The sequence below is a fragment of the Pseudorasbora parva genome, chromosome 7 (assembly GCF_024679245.1).
Source record: "Pseudorasbora parva isolate DD20220531a chromosome 7, ASM2467924v1, whole genome shotgun sequence".
NCBI lineage: Eukaryota > Metazoa > Chordata > Actinopteri > Cypriniformes > Gobionidae > Pseudorasbora > Pseudorasbora parva.
In genome coordinates, this window is record NC_090178.1 from 47,353,539 (window position 1) to 47,373,869 (window position 20,331).

Here is a 20,331-nt window from a genome sequence, read left to right on the forward strand (position 1 = left end):
GACAAAGCAAAGCCAGGGCTGGGTCTGCCTCCTCCAGGGGCAGCGTTTGCAGGTTCACCACCTGGTCCCTGAAGGGAGTGGTGGGAACCTTGGGCACGTAGCCAGGCTGGGCTCTCAGTACCACGTGGGCGTCACCTGGCCCAAACTCCAGGTATGCCCCATCTCTGAGTTAGAAGATCCTTCCTCAGAGTAATCGGCCAAGGAGGGGCTGTTGCGAGGAGCATGAGTTCTAGGAACCAGGTCCGGTGGGGCCAGTACGGGGCCACCAACAGGGTCTGCTCCACGTCCTCCCTGACCTTGCAGTGTCTGTGCAAGTAGGCTCACTGAGGGAAATGCATATTTGCGCAGGCCCCGGGACCAGCTGTGCGCAAGTACATCTGTGCCGAGTGTGCCCTCGGTCAGCGAATAAAACCACTGGCCGTGGGATGTTTCTGGGGAGGCAAACTGGTCGACCTGTGCCACCCTGAACTGAACCCAAATCAGCTGGACCACCTGGGGGTGGAGTTGCCACTCTCCCGGGAGCGCAGCTCGTGACAGCTCGTCGGCCACGGGGTTGTGCACTCCAGGGACATGAATGGCCTGAAGTGACCTCAGACACTTCTTACTCCAGAGGAGGACATGGGGGGCGTGTTGCGACATGCGACAGGAGCGATGACCACCTTGGCGGTTGATGTACGCACCGATCATAGTGTTGTCCATATGGACCAATACATCTTTGCCCTGTAACCAGCCTTTGAGGCGCCTTGGTGCACGATGTACTGCTAGCAACTCGAGACAATTGATGTGCCAATGCAGGTCCGGGCCCGTCCATCCCCTGACACTGCATGCCTGTTGTATGTGGCACCACAGCCCATGGTCGAAGCATTCATGAAGATCACAACATGCCTGGACACCTGTTCTAGAGGCACTCCAATGCTGAAGCGGTCTCATATGAAGCAGGCCGAGCAGTGTTGCTGCTGCCACGGCCGCCATATGCCCCAGGAGCCTCTGAAATAGTTTCAGTGGAACCGCCATCCTGTCTTGAAACATGTTCAGGCAGTTCAGCATCGACTGGACATGCTCTTCTGTGAGGCTCGCTGTCTGCTTGACCGAATCTAACTCCATAGCGAGAAAAGAGACACATACTGAGTGAGGTGTGAATGTGCAACACATACTTGATTCCGCAGGCGGTCCACGAGGAGGCTGTGGTGTGCCCCTGCGTCACCCGCTGCTGCCTGCTGGCAAAGAGGAGGAGGATGAGTGTGGTCCGGCGTTTGACCGGCCACAACTCTCCAAGCCCCCTGAGGACCCAGACATAGGTTTTTTTTTTTTTTTTTTTTTTTTTTTTGAGAATTTGGGTAACACTGGTTGTGACCAGCAGCCGAACAGAATTTAGACTAAAAAAATTCACCCGGCCCTCTTCCGGGGAAAAGCCCCGCCCATCTCCAGGTCACCCATCTCAGAGGTGATGTTTCACCGACCGCTTAAACAGCCGTAGAGACGGGTGGCATCGTCCCCCTGCAGCGAACACAGTAGAGGGTTTTTTTCACAGTAGAGGGCCCTTGGCGACAAGCAGACTGAGGGGCGGCCCATGAGGCCCTCTGGTGGTACATCAGGGGAAGCTCTTGATTTACTCAGCCCGCTACCGACTGCTAAGAACTGCTGGGCTCAGTTCTCAACAGTGTCGCCGATATGGCCACCTTGTGAGATGGGAGTATCGTGAAGCGTACTTTGATGACCAGTCACACCTCAGCAAGGCAAGCCAGGGGGCGTTTCTGGACCACATAGGTGAACATCGTCTAGCCGAGGGCCTGCGCCGTGACCTGATCACTGTTACTCAACATGCGCAGCTCAACCCCAACTCAGAACTACCCTTATGCATTAAGAGTGCAGGGCGGAGGTGGTCTGCGTACAGCCACCCCACCAAGGAGGGTAGTGAGGGAGGAAAAACTTATGCAGTTCTGGCCCCTTTGGCATTCTAAATCCAAAGAAGTTACATACTGACACGTTTTACAGGCACATCTGGGATTGATCCCAGGAAAGCATGGCTGTTAACTCTGAATCTGTTTTAGCAAAGCACACACCATTACAGTGGGCTCCCCATCATCTTCATTCCCAGAGCCCAACAGCCCTCTCTCCGATGCAGCGATTGACATCTGATCCTTAGCTGGAGCCCTGAATGAAATGCTAGGTTCCCCCATAAGAAGGACCAGCAATTCCATCCAAAAGCCGCACAGCTTGCAGTGCGCTAGAGGGGGAGGAGCCCTAGGGGTTGGTTCCCAGAAGAAGCCCCACCCACCTCAGGTCACCCCAGCCATTACACCAAAGTAGACCTCTCCTGTTGGCTACCAGAGAGGGCGCTACAACGTGAAATAGGCCGGGGGGCAGCGCACATAGAGCACCGAGGGAACGCTGGGTTACCATAACAACGCGCTCTGCAGCTTATCAGCTCAAGGCACACGACACGCAGAGAAGCGAGAGGTCTGTCCAGGTTTCCCCGACGGCACGCTGATCTCCACGGTCTCCCAGAGTGTTGAGCAGACCCGCGGCTGTGCTTTTCAACATGAGCCGCAGCTAGAAATAAAGGGGACTCAAGCTTCCTGGAGAAATAAGAGTCGCGACCAGCGTGCCAACGTGGTCATGTTCTCATTTGAAAACATGACCCACCCACAAACGCAGTCTCAGCATGCTGCCCAGACATGTGAAACAATGCTGGTGGCCGTCAGTGAGGACAGGGAACAACCGCAACCAGAAATACACAGGTAGAATGTCATCTTTAAAAAGCCGCCAGCTCTATCTGTGAAGCTCTTTTAGGGAAAATGCTCTCTGGGGTGCTGAAACACACAGTGGATAGTCGCGGCGACACAGACAGGGAATGTGTGCAGCCTGTCATGCGCGCTTTCTTTCTCATAGAAGGCAATTTCTTACAAGCTGTGAAAACGGCTTTTTAGCGCTCTAAACAGCGCACCGAACCAGCTGTGAGAACAGCCTTTTGTTTTTTTCTCAATAAAAACAAAATAGAAAGAGATAAATTTCGACCCCGCTGAAATGCCGTCACTCCAACACCAAATGAGGAGAGATCCACCCGAAGAGCTTGACTCGTTAAAATGTTACCACATGCTTGTAGAGAGTTATTTCAGGAGAATCCGTTCACCACCAAGCACCTGTGCCTCATTTATACCCGCGCTGCGTGGCATGAGCAGCTGGTGCAGTCATTGCATGCCAATGTGCATTGGCTTGTTTAGTTACACTTGAAGTAGATTGGCTCTCGCTAGTGAGTTTCCTATTCGTCGGTACTCCGACGTGGCGTTGAGAGTAACCGACTGAATAGTAACAGGAATTTCAGTCAGCTATGTTTGATAAAATTGGTGTCTTTGTTTTCAGCATGACCCAAGGAATTGATTAAGATCAGTTTAATTACAATAGGATTTTTTAAAAGAGTTGTTAATATTTTTAGAAATGTAGTTAAAACTTATGACTACAAGGTGTCTCAAAAACTTTTAGTACCTTAGGGCATGGTGTTGTAGACACATACTGAGTTTTGCAATGATACGCAAATACATTTGTAAAATATAGCATGACTAGGTGGCACTGGTTGTCATAACACATGTCACGTTTTGGTCAGAATACACACTCTAAAAATACTGGGTTAAAAACAACCCAAGTTGGGTTGAAAATGGACAAATCCAGAAACTGGGTTTTTTGAACCCAGTGAATAGACCTATTCAAACAACCCAATTTCTGGGTTTGTCCATTTTCAACCCAACTTGGGTTGTTTTTAACCCAGCATTTTTTAGAGTGCACAAAAGCCTTCATTTTGGCGTTCTCTAAGTTGAATTTGTTTGCACGTTATTCAAGAACAGTTTCACGAATCAACTTGAATTCCATACTTTTTGTTGGCATCGTGCCAAAAAAATATTTTGTTTCTACCCTTTATGGTTTAAAAGTTATTAACATAAATGTGAGTGCAAATTTGGACAGTTAGTGGCACTAGAGGGATTAAATTAGAGACACAAAATTTGCTATGGTGACAGTTCAGACTGTCCTCTATCTGTGTGCCAAATTTCAGAACTTTCCCGCAAGCTATTCTATGGGCTGCCATACACTCGGAAGAAGAGTGGACGAAGAAGAAATGAGAAGAAGAAGAATAAGAATAAGAACACCAACGATTATAACAGGTGCCTACACACCTTCGGTGCTTGGCCCCTAAATATATATTTGTTGCAATTTGAATACCATAGAAATAAGCTTTTGTTAAAGTGAAGCAGTTATCAAAATTGAAAGTAAATGAAGCAAGAAGAATTACACCATGTCCTCACCAGGAGCAACACAGGACGTTTCCAGACTAATTTGACAACACAACATGACAACGGCAACACTAGGGTATTTGATCCAGGAATTAACATTTATCTTGTACACACTCGAGTACTGCCTCGGTATTAATGTGGCTATTGCATGACATTCAAAAAGTGATCTTAGACAAAATAGTCAAGCTTTACTACAAAACTGGATAATGATTTTTACTGGCAAGTTTTGGTAACACTTTGGTATAGGGAACACATATTCACTATTAACTACGACTTTTGCCTCAATAAACTCCTAATTTACTGCTTATTAATAGTTAGTAAGGTAGTTTTTGTAGCATTTAAGTTTAGGTATTGGGTAGGATTGATGGATGTAGAATAAGGTCATAAGTTTTAATAAACAGTCAATATCTTAGTAATATGCGTGCTAATAAGCAACTAGTTAATAATTCATAACTTAACCTTGAAATAAAATGTTTCCCAAGTTTTTTAAAAAAATGGGCAAACGATCAATATGTAAGTACCATCAAAGTAGTTCATAACTTGATGATATATACCATTTGACTAAGAAAAATACCAATATTTAAAATGTCTGCTGATCATATTCCCCTCTTTTATAGCTTTAACTTTCACATTTCTTGTGTGGTTGTCTTTTTTAAATATGTCTTATAGCAGTAACAACAGTCTGGAAATAGATTTCAAACTCTGATCAGTAAAGTTCCAGGGACAACTGAGAAGTTCTCTGCATTACAACTGATAAAAGCATGCGCCATTATCAAGCCATTAGACTGGGAGGAAGTTAATGTCCAACGAGAATATTACTGAGCCAGAATGGCAGAGAATGTCAATACTGAGATAGTGAGAATATAATGACAGCTACATTTCTTAACGGGGGAGCTGACTATTGATCCTCAGTAGGATCAGTGATCTAGGATCACATTCTACAGAATAATTGGACTTTTTATATATTGGTATAAAGTCTGGCTCATTTTGCAGCACCTTCTTACCAAGAACTGTCCACGTTAAAAAAAATAAAAAAAATAATAAGAAATACACTTTGTGTTTTTACTCTGGCATAAAGGGATAGTTCATCAAAAAAATGGTAATTGTGTCATCAGTTACTCATGCTCATGTCGTTACTCACAATTTACTTAATGCCTTTATGTATAATGCATTTAAAAAGTACTTTTAGTGCATTAATTATGCCTTGTAATGCACTGTATAATGTGTTTATGGTTTTTATGAATAATAATAACTACGGTTATAATACATTATAATACTTATTTAGTCATTGAACACACCTTTAGAAAGTATAATGCATTGAAAATGACAAACAACGGATTTCAGAATATGCAAATATTATAATGCATTTTAAGTTTGGCTAAAATGATTTATGAAAAGCATTATAATGCACTGTACATTATGAATACCTTTATAATGCATTATACATACGGGCTTAAAATAAAGTGTTTCCAATGTTTGGTTTTCTTTAAAATAAAAATATTTTTTGTGAAACCTGAGATATTTCTATCATGATTCTTGCATGTCATTTGAGCTTCGCCAAGAATGATTTTTTGATGTGCTCTATGTATGTACATTGATACTTTTATAAATTAAATTTGTCCATCATATAAAGTGACCGTGTCTCCTCAGAAGACTTGGATTAAACCAATTAATTAATATCGATTAATTTGACCATGTCTTTATAAACTTTTTGAAGTGTGAAATTTTAGGTAGAATGGACTTTCGGTGGAGAGATATAAATCTCTCAGGATTCATTAAAAATATCTTCATTTATGTTTTGAAGATGAATGAAAGTAGTATGGGTTCAGAATGAGGAATGAATAAAAGATGACAGAACTCTTTAGGTGTAGGTTTATCTGAAAGAGATTATACCATCCATGGGGAAAACGAAGATGAAATTATTAGAAAAGTAGACTTTATGCTTTAAATTTCTGTCTGTCCAAAAGTAATAAATACTGATTATTTCAAGATCTTTAAAATCAAAGCTGAATATACGATTCTGCTTGTGAATATCTCGAAATCAACACTGCGTATCTTTGAAAGTTTTGATGTCACTCACTGAAAAGGCAAATTCGGTGATCAGTCCTTTGTCAAAACCAGCAGAAGTAGGGTCACCATCTTTTGTTTCATATAGTTGTGGAATAATGAAGGGGTCTTGGTTCTATGCATTGGTTGATGAATGGATTTTGGGATGATTTTGAGGGAGATTCAAACTCTGTTCAGTCACGCCCAAGTTAGTGTAAATAGCCTTTGCCAACAAGGTGGGCTCTTTGGACTTGTTGTAAAATGACACACACAAAAAAGGATGAATATTCATTAATTTGCCAACTTTAAAACCACACAACCTTCACAATACTTGACTGGTGCACCCTGACTCCCAGAGGTTTTAAAGAAGCCAGCCAATCTTTCTGTGTGAAGTATGCATGAGACAGTAAGTCCGATGCATTGTTTATATGATGAGAAGTGCTATGCAAATAAATATGACTCGCTTGACTTGCACAGACGGTGGCCATGCCATCAGAGACTGAGTCTACCAAATAATTAACCCTGGAGCTATTTGAAAAGGGGGCAGATGCTGAAACCGAAGCTCTGTAACTGTGAGGCATGGTGCTTATGAGTTTAAATTCGGCTAGCCTCATTTTCTAGTCCTGTTTCACCTCTTTGTCTTAATTTTCCCTGTTCTTACTCTCTCTTACGCCTTTCAATTCACCAATACAGCTGGCTGATCAAGGCTGCATGCTTTCCTTGTAAACTGGTGAATTCTGAATATTCATGCAGGTGTTCTGACACTATTGGGCTATAAACCATGTAATCATAAATTGCTTGTGTGTCAGGGGCTAAGCAGTCCAGAATATCTTAATCCATTCATGGTTTGGGGATCGGTGTGCTGGTTTAAGATGCTATCTAGGCTTTTCCACATGGACAGCAAAAGCCAGCTATCAAGTGCCTCGTCTCACAGACATTAATGCTTTGTCACTCAGCAGGTTCAAATCTGTCAGGCATGCTGTCTAACAGACAACCCAGTGAGGATGTTTTTTGCTTGTCAGTTGCGTGTCATGGGATTGCATTGTGTAGAGAAAATGCAGGGCACATGGAAAAGGATGTTTAGCATCATCGCTCCCCTGTGTGCCGTTTCCAGACAGCTCAGCACAGGCCATTTCCATTGCTAATCCTACCCTTTTGGAATCAGTTAACATAGGCAGGCTGCATACAGGCGTGCGTTTAGCATATATCTCACTAACTTCAGCAGCACACAGTCGGCAGGATGCATTAATGTTGAAAATGTGATGGTGAGAGATGCCTGAGTCCTTCTGGCAAGCGTTCAGGCGCTGGAACAGAAAGGGTCAGTGTTCAGACCATCTGCGTTTTGGTGTGTTGCTTAATTAGATGTTTAAATGAGAATATGTTAATGCTTGGCACAATTGAATCTGATTTTGTATTGAGGCAGTGAAATGTTACTGGGTTTCAAGCCATTGTGGTGTAAAGTGAACATGAAGTCCTCAAAACAGTGTGCCAGTGCTGTTTTCTTGAAGACAGTTGTAAGCTTACATTCAGCTCTGCCTTTTTCCTTGTATGCAACACACAATTTTCATGCTAGCACTTAATTTAGAGTCCTGTTTTAACTATTAACTAGTTGGTTATTCTGATGCATATTACTCTGATATTGGCTGTTTATTAGTACTTATAAGCAAATATTAATATGCCTTATTCTGCATGACCATATTCTACATCCCTTAATCTTAACCAATACTTAAACTTAACAACTACCTAACTAATTGTTAATAAGCAGTAATTTGAAGTTTATGAATGCAGAATTTGTAGTTAACAGTGAGAATTGGACACTAAACTACATCCCTTTCCTTCAGCCAGAATTCTATGAAATGAACATGGTGGCAGCTTCACAGAATAGCTGAAAATTAATAGATTCATAGTCCAATATACTGCTCAAAGAAATGAAAGGAACACTTTTTAATCAGAGAATAGCATCAAGTCAGTCCCCAAATATTGATCTGGTCAGTTAAGTAGCAGAAGGGGTTGTTAATCAGTTTCAGCTGCTTTAGTGTTAATTAAAACAACAACAGGTGCACTAGAGGGGCAACAATGAGACAACCCCCAAAACAGGAATGGTTTTACAGGTGGAAGTCACTGACATTTTTTTCCCAACTCATCTTTTCTGACTGTTTTTCACCAGTTTTACATCTGGCTAGGGTCAGTGTCACTACTGGTAGCATGAGGCGATACCTGGACCCTACAGAGGTTTCACAGGCAGTCCAACACCTCCAGGATGGCAAATCAATACGTACCATTGTTAGAAGATTTGCTGTGTCTCCCAGCACAGTCTCAAGAGCATGAAGGAGATTCCAAGAGACAGACAGTTACTATAAGAGAGCTAGACAGGGTAGTAGAAGGTCCTTAGCCCACCAGCAGGACCGGTATCTGCTCCTTTGTGCAAGGAGGAACAGGATTAGTACTGCCAGAGCCCTATAAAATGACCTCCAGCAGGACGCTGGTGTGAATGTCTCTGACCAAACAATCAGAAACAGACTTCATGAGGGTGGCCTAAGGGTCCGACGTCCTCTAGTGGGCCCTGTGCTCACTGCCCGGCACTGTGGAGCTCGATTGGCATTTGCCAATGAACATTAGAATTGGCAAGTCCGGCACTGGTGCCCTTTGCTTTTCACAGATGAGAGCAGGTTCACCCTGAGCACACGTGACAGTCGAGAAAGAGTCTGGAGAAGCTGTGAAGTTACGCTGCATGTAACATAATTTATCAAGATTGGTGGTGGGTCAGTGATGGTCTGGGGGGCATATCCATGCAGTGACGCACATACCTCTATAGGCTAGACAATGGCACCCTGACAACCATTAGGTATTGGGATGGAATCCTTGGACCCATTGTCAGACCCTATGCTGGTGCAGTGGGTCCTGGGTTCCTCCTGGTGCACAACAATGCCTGGCCTCATGTGGCAAGAGTACGCAAGCAGTTCCTGGAGGACGACGGAATTGATAACATTGAATGGCCACCACACTCACCTGACCTAAATCCAAAAGAACACCTCTGGGACATTGTGCTCCTGTCCATCTGATGGTGCTAGGTTGCACCTCAGACTGTCCGGGTGCTCAGTGATGCCCTGGTCCAGATCTGGGAGGAAATACTATCCATTGTCTCATTAGGAGCGTTGTCAGGCATGCATACAAGCATGTGGGGGCCATACAAACTACTGAGTACTATTTTGAGTTGCTGCAATAGAATTTCAACAAAATGGACTAGGGTAATGGATTTTCACAGTGTCTTTGAATTTAATCCTCTGTAGGTTGATCATTTTCTTTTCCAGCCAATGATGTGGGATCCTTTTGTTCCTAACCCATTACCTAGTCCATAACAGTATAGATATCTAGCATATTTTCCCCCATTGAGATCTGATGTGTTTTCAAAGTATCGCTTTATTTTTTTCATGTTTCAGTTTCATGACGATAACCATGCCCAAAAGGTCTGTATACTGTCATTGACTTAGATTGGCATCACTTCTGTGGACCCATCAAGAATTCTCAGTGATTCAGTGAAACTGCAACAGATGTTGAGTTAAGGGGTCATGTTCATTTCACAGAATTCTGTGAGACCAGGTTGCTTTCTTCTGTAGAAGAAAAAAGTTGTCAAGAAAAATAAAGAAAAAAAGTGGTGATAAGCAAATGATGACAACATTTTAATTTTTGAGTGAACTGTGCCTTTAAGTTTAAGGGTAAATTTAAAGAGTTAGTTCACCCAAAAATGAAATTTATGTCATTAATGACTCACCCTAATGCTGTTCCACACCCGTAAGACCTCCGTTCATCTTCAGAACACAGTTTAATGTATTTTATATTTAGTCTGAGTGCTTTCTGTTCCTCCATTGAAAATGTATGTACGGTATACTGTCCCTTTCCAGAAAGGTAATAAAAACATCATCAAAGTAGTCCATATGTGACATCAGATGGTTAATTTAAATGTTTTGAAGTTAATGGTAACGTTAGGGGCAGGTGTGATGGTGTGGGTCAGTTTAAGGGTAAAGTTAGTGACAGGTGTGGTGGTATGGGCCAGTTTAAGGGTAAAGTTAGGGTCAGGTGTGGTGGTGTGGGTCAGTTTAAGGGTAGAGTTAGGGACAGGTGTGGTGGTGTGGGTCAGTTTAAGGGTAAAGTTAAGGACATGTGTGATGGTATGGGTCAGTCTAAGGATAAAGTTAGGGACAGGTGTGGTGGTGTGGGTCAGTTTAAGGGTAAAGTAGGGACAGGTGTGGTGGTGTGGGTCAGTTTAAGGGTAAAGTTAGGGACAGGTGTGATGGTGTGGGTAAGTTTAAGGGTAAAGTTAGGGACAGGTGTGGTGGTGTGGGTCAGTTTAAGGGTAAAGTTATGGGCAGGTGTGGTGGTGTGGGTCAGTTTAAGGGTAGAGTTAGGGACAGGTGTGGTGGTGTGAGTCAGTTTAAGGGTAGAGTTAGGGACAGGTGTGGTGGTGTGGGTCAGTTTAAGGGTAAAGTTAGGGACAGGTGTGGTGGTGTGGGTCAGTTTAAGGGTAAAGTTAGGGACAGGTGTGGGTCAGTTTAAGGGTAAAGTTAGGGACAGGTGTGGTGGTGTGGGTCATTTTAAGGGTAAAGTTAGGGTCAGGTGTGGTGGTGTGGGTCAGTTTAAGGGTAGAGTTAGGGACTGGTGTGCTGGTATGGGTCAGTTTAAGGGTAGAGTTAGGGATAGGTGTGGTGGTGTGGGTGAGTTTAAGGGTAAAGTTAGGGACAGGTGTGGTGGTGTTGGTCAGTTTAAGGGTAAAGTTAGGGACAGGTGTGGTGGTGTGGGTCAGTTTAAGGGTAGAGTTAGAGACAGGTGTGGTGGTGTGGGTCAGTTTAAGGGTAAAGTTAGGGACAGGTGTGGTGGTGTGGGTCAGTTTAAGGGTAAAGTTAGGGACAGGTGTGGTGGTGTGGGTCAGTTTAAGGGTAGAGTTAGAGACAGGTGTGGTGGTGTGGGTCAGTTTAAGGGTAACGTTAGGGTCAGGTGTGGTGGTGTGGGTCAGTTTAAGGGTAAAGTTAGGGACAGGTGTGGTGGTGTGGGTCAGTTTAAGGGTAAAGTTAGGGACAGGTGTGGTGGTGTGGGTCAGTTTAAGGGTAGAGTTAGAGACAGGTGTGGTGGTGTGGGTCAGTTTAAGGGTAAAGTTAGGGACAGGTGTGGTGGTGTGGGTCAGTTTAAGGGTAAAGTTAGGGACAGGTGTGGTGGTGTGGGTCAGTTTAAGGGTAGAGTTAGAGACAGGTGTGGTGGTGTGGGTCAGTTTAAGGGTAACGTTAGGGTCAGGTGTGGTGGTGTGGGTCAATTTAAGGGTAAAGTTAGGGACAGGTGTGGTGGTGTGGGTCAGTTTAAGGGTAGAGTTAGGGACAGGTGTGGTGGTGTGGGTCAGTTTAAGGGTAGAGTTAGAGACGGGTGTGGCGGTGTGGGTCAGTTTAAGGGTAAAGTTAGGGTCAGGTGTGGTGGTGTGGGTCAGTTTAAGGGTAAAGTTAGGGACAGGTGTGGTAGTGTGGGTCAGTTTAAGGGTAGAGTTAGGGACAGGTGTGGTGGTATAGGTCAGTTTAAGGGTAAAGTTAGGGACAGGTGTGGTGGTGTGGGTCATTTTAAGGGTAAGATAGGGACAGGTGTGGTGAGATGGTTAAGTTTAAGGGTAAAATAACACTTTTTTTGTGTATACACACAAGTGTATACTTTTTTAAGATTGGAACATTCCTGCAGGTGCATGCTCACTACAAGTGCACGTGTTTTTCAAGGGTAGTGAAACCACAAGTAATTTTCCAGAATGAGTTTCCAAATCGGTTTCCCAAAGGCTCCCTTCCATTTTCTGTTGTTCAAAACATGTAGTCCAATCTCACACCATTGGTTCAATGACAGAAACTACAATACAACACACATTGCTGTGAGCTCCTTTTTCACTTGCGATTTCATTGTCTTGTTAAATGAGTGTAGAACTTGCAGTTTATATCAATGTTTCAGGGCTGTGCCACTTGCCCCTTGAGGATTGTGAAAATAGAAAGCCCCCCAGTCAGCTTTCAGCCTGTGGACGGGCCCCGTCCCTGGAGGCATCATTAAGAAGAGTCATGCACAATGCCATGTCATCAAACATCTGTCAGGAGTTTACATGTGCATGAGGAGCTACTAGTATCCGATTCCTTTATTTAAGATATCTTCTGTTCTTACTTAATAAAGTTACCTCGTCGATTTGCTATAGAGGCATGCATTTGAGAACCTTAATTTTCTAGTGTATCAATGAGTCTTTGATATCGTAGAATATGGATTTGATATGTCTGTATTCAGGCTTTTTGTTTCAATGAAAGAGTACTTCACATCAGTTAAGTGAATCTCACAAAAGCATAAAAAGAACACATTTATTCATGTTTCACCCACACAACATTATTTTTTTTTTTTATAAGGTGACTACAAAAAAGTAACTTGTGGTTTTTGTTTTAGTGGAATTTAAAGAAAACATTAGCAAGTAAAGTCCATAACGTGTTGTATTATTGCTATTAAAGGTGCCTTAGAATAAGTTGAAAAAACATGTTAAATTGTTCTCTGATATCTACATAGAGGGTATGTGGCTTATTTAGGGGGAAAAAATTGTCCAGATACAGTTTTACAGGTCCATTTACCCTATAATGTAATGTCCCTAGGATGTAATTCTCTGTTTTTGCCTTATTTAGAAGAGTCATGAATATTAATGTTGAGCTCTGCTCTGATTGGCTTATTTCAGCCACTCACAGCACAGCAGTTCAGTTGTTCACAAAGCGGCTCGTGAGTCCTGACAGAACACACACCGACTGAATGACACTTTAAAGGATTAGTTCACACAAAAATGAAAATTATTTTATTAATTACTCACCCTCATGTCGTTGGACACCCGTAAGACCTTCATTCAGTACATTCCCACTCACAAGACCCACACAAGGCACTAAAAACATTGATTCAAGTCCATCTGACTACAGTGGCTGTACAATAATAAAAAAAAAAAAAAAGTTATTTGGGCACAAAAATCTAAATAACGATTTTATCCACCATGTTACTGACGTAAAACTTGACGTATGCGCAATAATATGATGCAGATCCGCCGTTCAGAAACATTACCCAGAAGCGTGGAGGAGCGCCGCTATCGCGTGAGTTCACGTCTGAGACCTACACGAAAGACAATCATTTGGCGAATAAAGTCATTATTTTGATTGTGCACAAAAACTATTCTCGTCGCTTTGTAAAATTATTGTACAACCACTGTAGTGAGATGGACTTTGTATCGATGTGTTTAGTGCCTTTATGGGTCTTATGAGTGGGAATGTACTGAATGCCAATGGAGGCCTTTCTGAAGCCTTTCTCAGCTTTCAACAAAAATATCTTCATTTGTGTTCTGAAGATGAACGAAAGTCTTGAGGGTGAGTAATTAATGAAATAATTTTCATTTTTGGGTGAACTAACCCTTTAAGCAGAACATCTCAAATGGAGATTGCTAAAATGCAGCTTACTTGTTTATTGGTGTTTTCAGATCATCCACACACAAGAGAGAGCTGAATATGGTTGCCAGATTGGACATGTTAAGGTTAAACACCGGAGAGTATACGTGTTCTTTTCACAGAAAAGCTCTGATTGGGGAATTTAAATTACTAAAATCTGACAACCACAAGTATGAACGCACTTCTTTTCCTCCAACAAAACCAAAACCAGTGTTTTTTGTTCAAGTTTTTATTTTTTAAACTACATTTTAGACTCGTCTTCTTTCGTCACCGATATTGTGTGTTTATATAACGTTAGTCACAATGTAGGCTACGCAGTGACTGTGATGTACTCTGAAATACAAGCATGCAAAAACAACATACTTCAGTTCTCAAAAATATAAATAGCCGATATATATTTTTACAAAACGCATAGTCTTGTCAAATGACTGTCGTTTTAACTTATATGGTGGAGAAGGTGGCGTTTGCTAGCAGGATCGAGTGAACGATCTGTAAGCAAAGTATCTACGGTTGTATTTTGTAATACAAAATAATATTACCCTTTGTCATTAGACACTATTTAGTTTTGTATGGTACTTGCATCATCTAGACAATGCAGTTCCTCTAAGAAACTTTCAATTTAATCAGAAATTGTTTAAACAGTCAATAAGTGGATAAATCACTTCTTACTGCTTGCAGAAATACAGTTTCCCCTTTCTTCAGTTTAAGACGCTGAGCGAAGCTTGCTTGAACTGGGCCGAACAAACAAAATATTTTGAATTAAATTATTTTGCGGTATCCGATTATAATTAACATCAACCATGACTGTTGACATTTTTTATCTATGGGAAGGGTATGTAAAGTCCTCACGTCCCCTGCACAGCCTGGAACACGACATCTGTGTTCTTGATCTGCCTTTTGGCTATCCTCGAGTGTCGCTTGTTTACCTGCAGTCCTGATGATTCAGCTATAGTTCTGCCTGACAAGGAACATGTTTGGACAGATGCAAATGTTGGGGGCGTACATATTAATAATCCCAGCGATTGCGTCACAGGTGGTGTTATGTTGAGATTTGTTTATTTTTCCGTAATGTTTTTCATGCACAAGATTTACATAAGAACTAGGAGGCAATGGTGTTTGAGACTCACAGTATGTGATGTCCATGTACTGAACTCTAACTCACTATGGCAAGGTTAATTAAATGTTTCATTTTATGGCACCTTTAAATGCAGGTTTACATAGAAGAATATTTTAATCCATTTGGATTAATATTGAAAAATAAAGATTTATTTATTTATTGGTTTGTTTGTTGTCATTTGAGCAAGAGAGATAAGTAAAACACTGTTGCAAAATACCTCTGCCTCTTTCTTAATATCCCCCCCCCCCCATTATCTTAAAAAGGAACTGTATACTGCAATATATTAACTACACAAAGTCCAAATTAATCCAAATTATTCTAATGTTTAGAGAGTTAAGGCATTTGATGCAACAGGGAAAATATACAAATGTAAAAGTTTTACAAATGTAAAAAAAAAATATATATATATATAAAAAATGTGATGGAAAAAATCTAGTCCATGGATTTACAATACATGTGTTGTTATACAGTAGGTAAAAATGATAGTCACTAAAACCATCCAAATTACTGCTCTACTATTATACAAAGCCCTTTCTAAGTGCTAACAGTGAGCATGAAAGAAATGCGAGTTTGATTTCGGCAAATAAAGAGCACTTTGTGCTACATGTACTTATGTGGTGAATTTGAGCAAAATAACAGATGAGTTGTCTATTATTCAGGCAATAGTACAGTCCTTATAATAGACAGTTAACTACAGCAGTACCATTATTACAACATGAAAGGATCAGCGAGATTTGTGAGTGCTCTTGTTCTACCTCATATTTCAAATGACATGAGAAATCACTTCTCCAGCCATTTTTGATCTGTGCTGAACGAAGGGAACGCGACCTGTTTACCTCTTTTTGCGAGGGAGGTGAAATGGCTGATAGGAATCAGGGAGGGTTATGAAGCCTGCGAGGAGGCCCAGAAGGAAACATTACATCAAATTAAGAATAGCAACTAGTTTTAATTAGAGAGAAAATAAATAGATAATATTGGGAAATGCCAGTCCCTCGAATGTAATTGGGTTTTATTGGTGTGTTATCAATGGCACCCTGGGAGCAGTGTTTCAACAAACAGCATTAGGCTTTTATGGCTCGTACTGCATTAGTGTCTGTATTTCTCACCTTTGTACTGCTCGCATGACTGTGAGAAACATAATCTCGCACTGCCAAAGTGACAAACATGTTTCTTTTTCAATGTTTCTGCATTTCTCAAAGCCTTGTAGTAGAGCAATTCATTAGAAATGTTTTTACATCACCGTTTAGTCTTGCTATGTATTTCTCAATACATCGAACTGATGAAGAATGAAGTACTGTATACTTTATACAATATTAATTATAATAGTAATTAATTATTAATTTGAAATTAATTTGTGAAATTGAGTCTATGCATGATTCTTTTTTTTTTTTTTTTTTTTTTTTAAACAACAGCATTTTACATTCACCATGAATGTTAAGCTTCAAAATGAGGTAAGCAGTACTGGTATGCTGTACTCAAGGTCTTCTGAAACCAAGCATTTCACCAACAGACCGAAATTTAATTTGTGATTCACTTATAATCTTCCCCTCCAGTGAGCTGTTAACTAGAGAACCGCTGTTACCAGATCATTGAGGCAGGGATTTTCTTGAACAAATTGTTCAGTCTGTTTTGTGAACAACTGATTCTTTAGGAGGGAAAATGTTCACTGATCTGGTTCTCATCAAAATAGTATTTTTTTCTTTAAGCAAAATAATTTTTATTTTGGTCATATTTTATATTAGATGGCCTTAAAGGGCACCTTTTATTACCCTTTTTACAAGATGTAAAGTCTTTGATGAGTGTGTATGTGAAGTTTTAGCTCAAAATACCTCACACATAAATTTTAATAGCATGTTAAAATTATCACCTTTTTGGGAGAAAAAAAAGTGCCGTCTCTTTAAATGCAGTTGAGCTGCTTCTCCCAGCCCCCTTTCAATAAGAGGGCGGAGCTTCAAGATCTCATGCTACGACACACCGTCAATAACAAAACAGGACAATCTCACGGCACTGAAAATGTCAGAAACTGTCAGTAACGGTGTTCAGTTCGAAGTCAGACAATAATGCCTACAGAGCCAGAGATTATATGCAGCATGGAGTAAAGATAACTTTTAGTTTAATTACGGTTATAACTCTTGCTGTCATTTTGCTTTTGTCCACTGTTAATACAAGCCTGATATAGCTGACCCCCTCCGAATGATGGGCAAAATGTTACTAATGAGTTTTATGAAGTGTATTGTACATCACACAAAACATGAAGCATCTGTTTTCACTCCAGAAAATCACCATAAGAGCTGAATAAAACACAGTACAAGAAGTGCGCATTAAAGTCTTGTCCATAAACTCTCTCTCCCTTGCATTATCATCAACATACACAGCAAATTACACAAACCACTCCTTACAACTAGCAGTCAACAAATATATACTGACCTTATGCCTGTAAACTTTATATCCATAAAATAACTCTGATGAACTGTAATAAAGTGCGTGTTACTGCCATTCCAATACTGTCCTGACCATCACTCTATAAGCTGGATCATGAACATCTGATCCATTCTTGTGTAAAAACTCTTGTTTTGTATTGTCCCTTCGTATTGAACCTCCTTGACAAAGCAGTCTGGTGTAAAAAGATTCGGACAGACATTAGTTATGTGGGTGCGCATTCTAAAAACAAAATGTATCCAATTTGTCTTTAGGGGCTCAGATGTCGGGAGTACATGAAGATTGTTATGTTCACTCAACAACAAAACACTTGAGCTGCTTACGAGACAACTTGTTTATGCTAATACTGCAGAGTTCATGAAGGGGTGGAAATAACAGCAGTTTGAAGGCATGGCAACAACACTACAACAACTCTTCTCTAAAGCCACCCAACATGGCCTCCTTTGCTGTGTGTTCCTGGGGCAGGGTTTATGTAAATGTTAGGGTTTGTGATGTCATTAAACTTTGAAAAAGCTCATTGTAGTCCCTACCAGATGTTTGTTGTAGTCCTTAAACACATTTCTGTAAAATAAAATATCTCCCTCTGGATTGAACTTTGAGCTTCATAACTTTGCAGATGTTGTTTAAGGACCCTTTTAACTTTTAACCCCGCCAAGATTTTCCAGCAATCCATGTTTTTACTGTAATATGGTTGAGGGCACTATTACACCATCCAAAAACAAGTTAAGACAATGTTCTGCGTAAAGCAGGAAGAGTGGATAGACGTTGTTTACACACATAAGCTAAAATGATTATCAGCTTTGAACAGTATATAGATCAAAACTGCCTAATGTTACCAAATAAAATGTAAAACCCATGGAGAGGAAATGACTGTGAAGCTTTGGGTTTTTTATGGACTCCACTTGATCTAATTTATCTGTGTTTTGATCATCGTTTGAATCCGATCTGGACAAAAGTGTTTAATTAAAAACATAAATTTTCTTTGTTATGAAACTTAAACTGTTATGAAACTTACTTTTTTGTATCCTTGATTTAAAGCAGTTGTTATGTTCTTTCTTTTGAAATATTGACAGTTTACATTTAAACAATATACACTCACCTAAAGGATTATTAGGAACACCTGTTCAATTTCTCATTAATGCAATTATCTAATCCACCAATCACATGGCAGTTGCTTCAATGCATTTAGGGGTGTGGTCCTGGTCAAGACATTCTCATGAACTCCAAACTTAATGTCAGAATGGGAAAGAAAGGTGATTTAAGCAATTTTCAGTGTGGCAAGGTTGTTGGTGCCAGACGGGCCGGTCTGGGTATTTCACAATCTGCTCAGTTACTAGGATTTTCACGCACAACCATTTCTAGGGTTTACAAAGAATGGTGTGAAAAGGGAAAAACATCCAGTATGCAGCAGTCCTGTGGGCGAAAATGCCTTGTTGATGCTCGAGGTCAGAGGAGAATGGGCCGGCTGATTCAAGCTGATAGAAGAGCAACTTTGACTGAAATAACCACTCGTTACAACCGAGGTATGCAGCAAAGCATTTGTGAAGCCACAACACACACAACCTTGAGGTGGATGGGCTACAACAGCAGAAGACCCCACCGGGTACCACTCATCTCCGCTACAAATAGGAAAAAGAGGATACAATTTGCACGAGCTCACCAAAATTGGACAGTTGAAGACTGGAAAAATGTTGCCTGGTCTGATGAGTCTGGATTTCTGTTGAGACATTCAGATGGTAGAGTCAGAATTTGGCATAAACAGAATGAGAACATGGATCCATCATGCCTTGTTACCACTGTGCAGGCTGGTGGAGGTGGTGTAATGGTGTGGGGGATGTTTTCTTGGCACACTTTAGGCCCTGTTCCAGATGTGGTGGAACAGGAGCTTCGTGCCCTGGATGTGCATCCCACAAATCTCCATCAACTGCAAGATGCTATCCTATCAATATGGGCCAAAATTTCTAAGAATGCTTTCAGCACCTTGTTAAATCAATGCCACGTAGAATTAAGGCAGTTTTGAAGGCAAAAGGGGGTCAAACACGGTATTAGTATGGTGTTCCTAATAATCCTTTAGGTGATTGTATATTCTGGGGGCCATGGGTATTGGGAATATGATAAAAATGTTGCCGTTTGCTGGCAACTTGAAAATAAAATGCTGTTGGGGAAAGTTTTATCTAGATACAACTTTAATACAATATACTTATTATATATATACAAGCATTGTAATAAAATGTAAAGTATGTGCATTCAATTAACATACTCCTACCTTAACTAACCCAAAACTCTATAGCCTACATTCCTCATCCTAAACCAAACATTAGCAGTAAATTGGAAATTTTCCAGAAGAACATTCCAGCTTACACAGTGAATCCATTGTCTTGTAGGCATGCTAAGGTTAGTATGTAGTAGTTAAGGCGAACTAATATAAACTGTGACCCTGGTTATGAGGTGAAATATGAACCAATATGTCAAGAATATGACATGTTCTTGACCATTTTGTGAGGTGTCACCCACTTGACCACCGGAAATACGTAGATGCTAAGCAGAACTAATTCTCAGCATCTTTATTAAATCAGTTTCCCCTTTCTGACCCCTCAGGCTCCCCGTACCGAGATAAGATCACCATCGCAATCCTGCAGCTACAGGAAGAAGGGAAGCTGCACATGATGAAGGAGAAGTGGTGGCGAGGCAACGGCTGTCCTGAGGAGGAGAATAAAGAGGCCAGTGCGCTGGGCGTCCAGAACATCGGTGGCATTTTCATAGTGTTGGCTGCAGGACTCGTCCTCTCTGTGTTTGTGGCAGTTGGGGAGTTTCTCTATAAGTCCAAACAAAACGCACAGCTGGAAAAGGTAAAGCAACACTTTCACATTTCTGGACCACAATGAACATTTTTAATCTGTTAGGATATACTTAAAAGAGTCTAGGGTTATTATGCACATCTCTTTAGAGAAAATAAATCACATAATCA

The 20,331-nt window shown here is 41.2% G+C and overlaps 1 protein-coding gene across 2 annotated transcripts in view; it reads left to right on the top strand.

Moving 5' to 3' along the window:
• The window catches only part of grik2 (glutamate receptor, ionotropic, kainate 2), a 344,433-nt gene that overhangs the window by 304,139 nt on the left and 19,963 nt on the right, over positions 1–20,331 (top strand). For both annotated transcript variants that reach the window (XM_067449374.1, XM_067449373.1), the window contains one exon: positions 19,962–20,212. In XM_067449374.1, the coding sequence (XP_067305475.1) occupies positions 19,962–20,212 (251 nt within the window). The remainder of the gene's footprint in view (positions 1–19,961; positions 20,213–20,331) is intronic.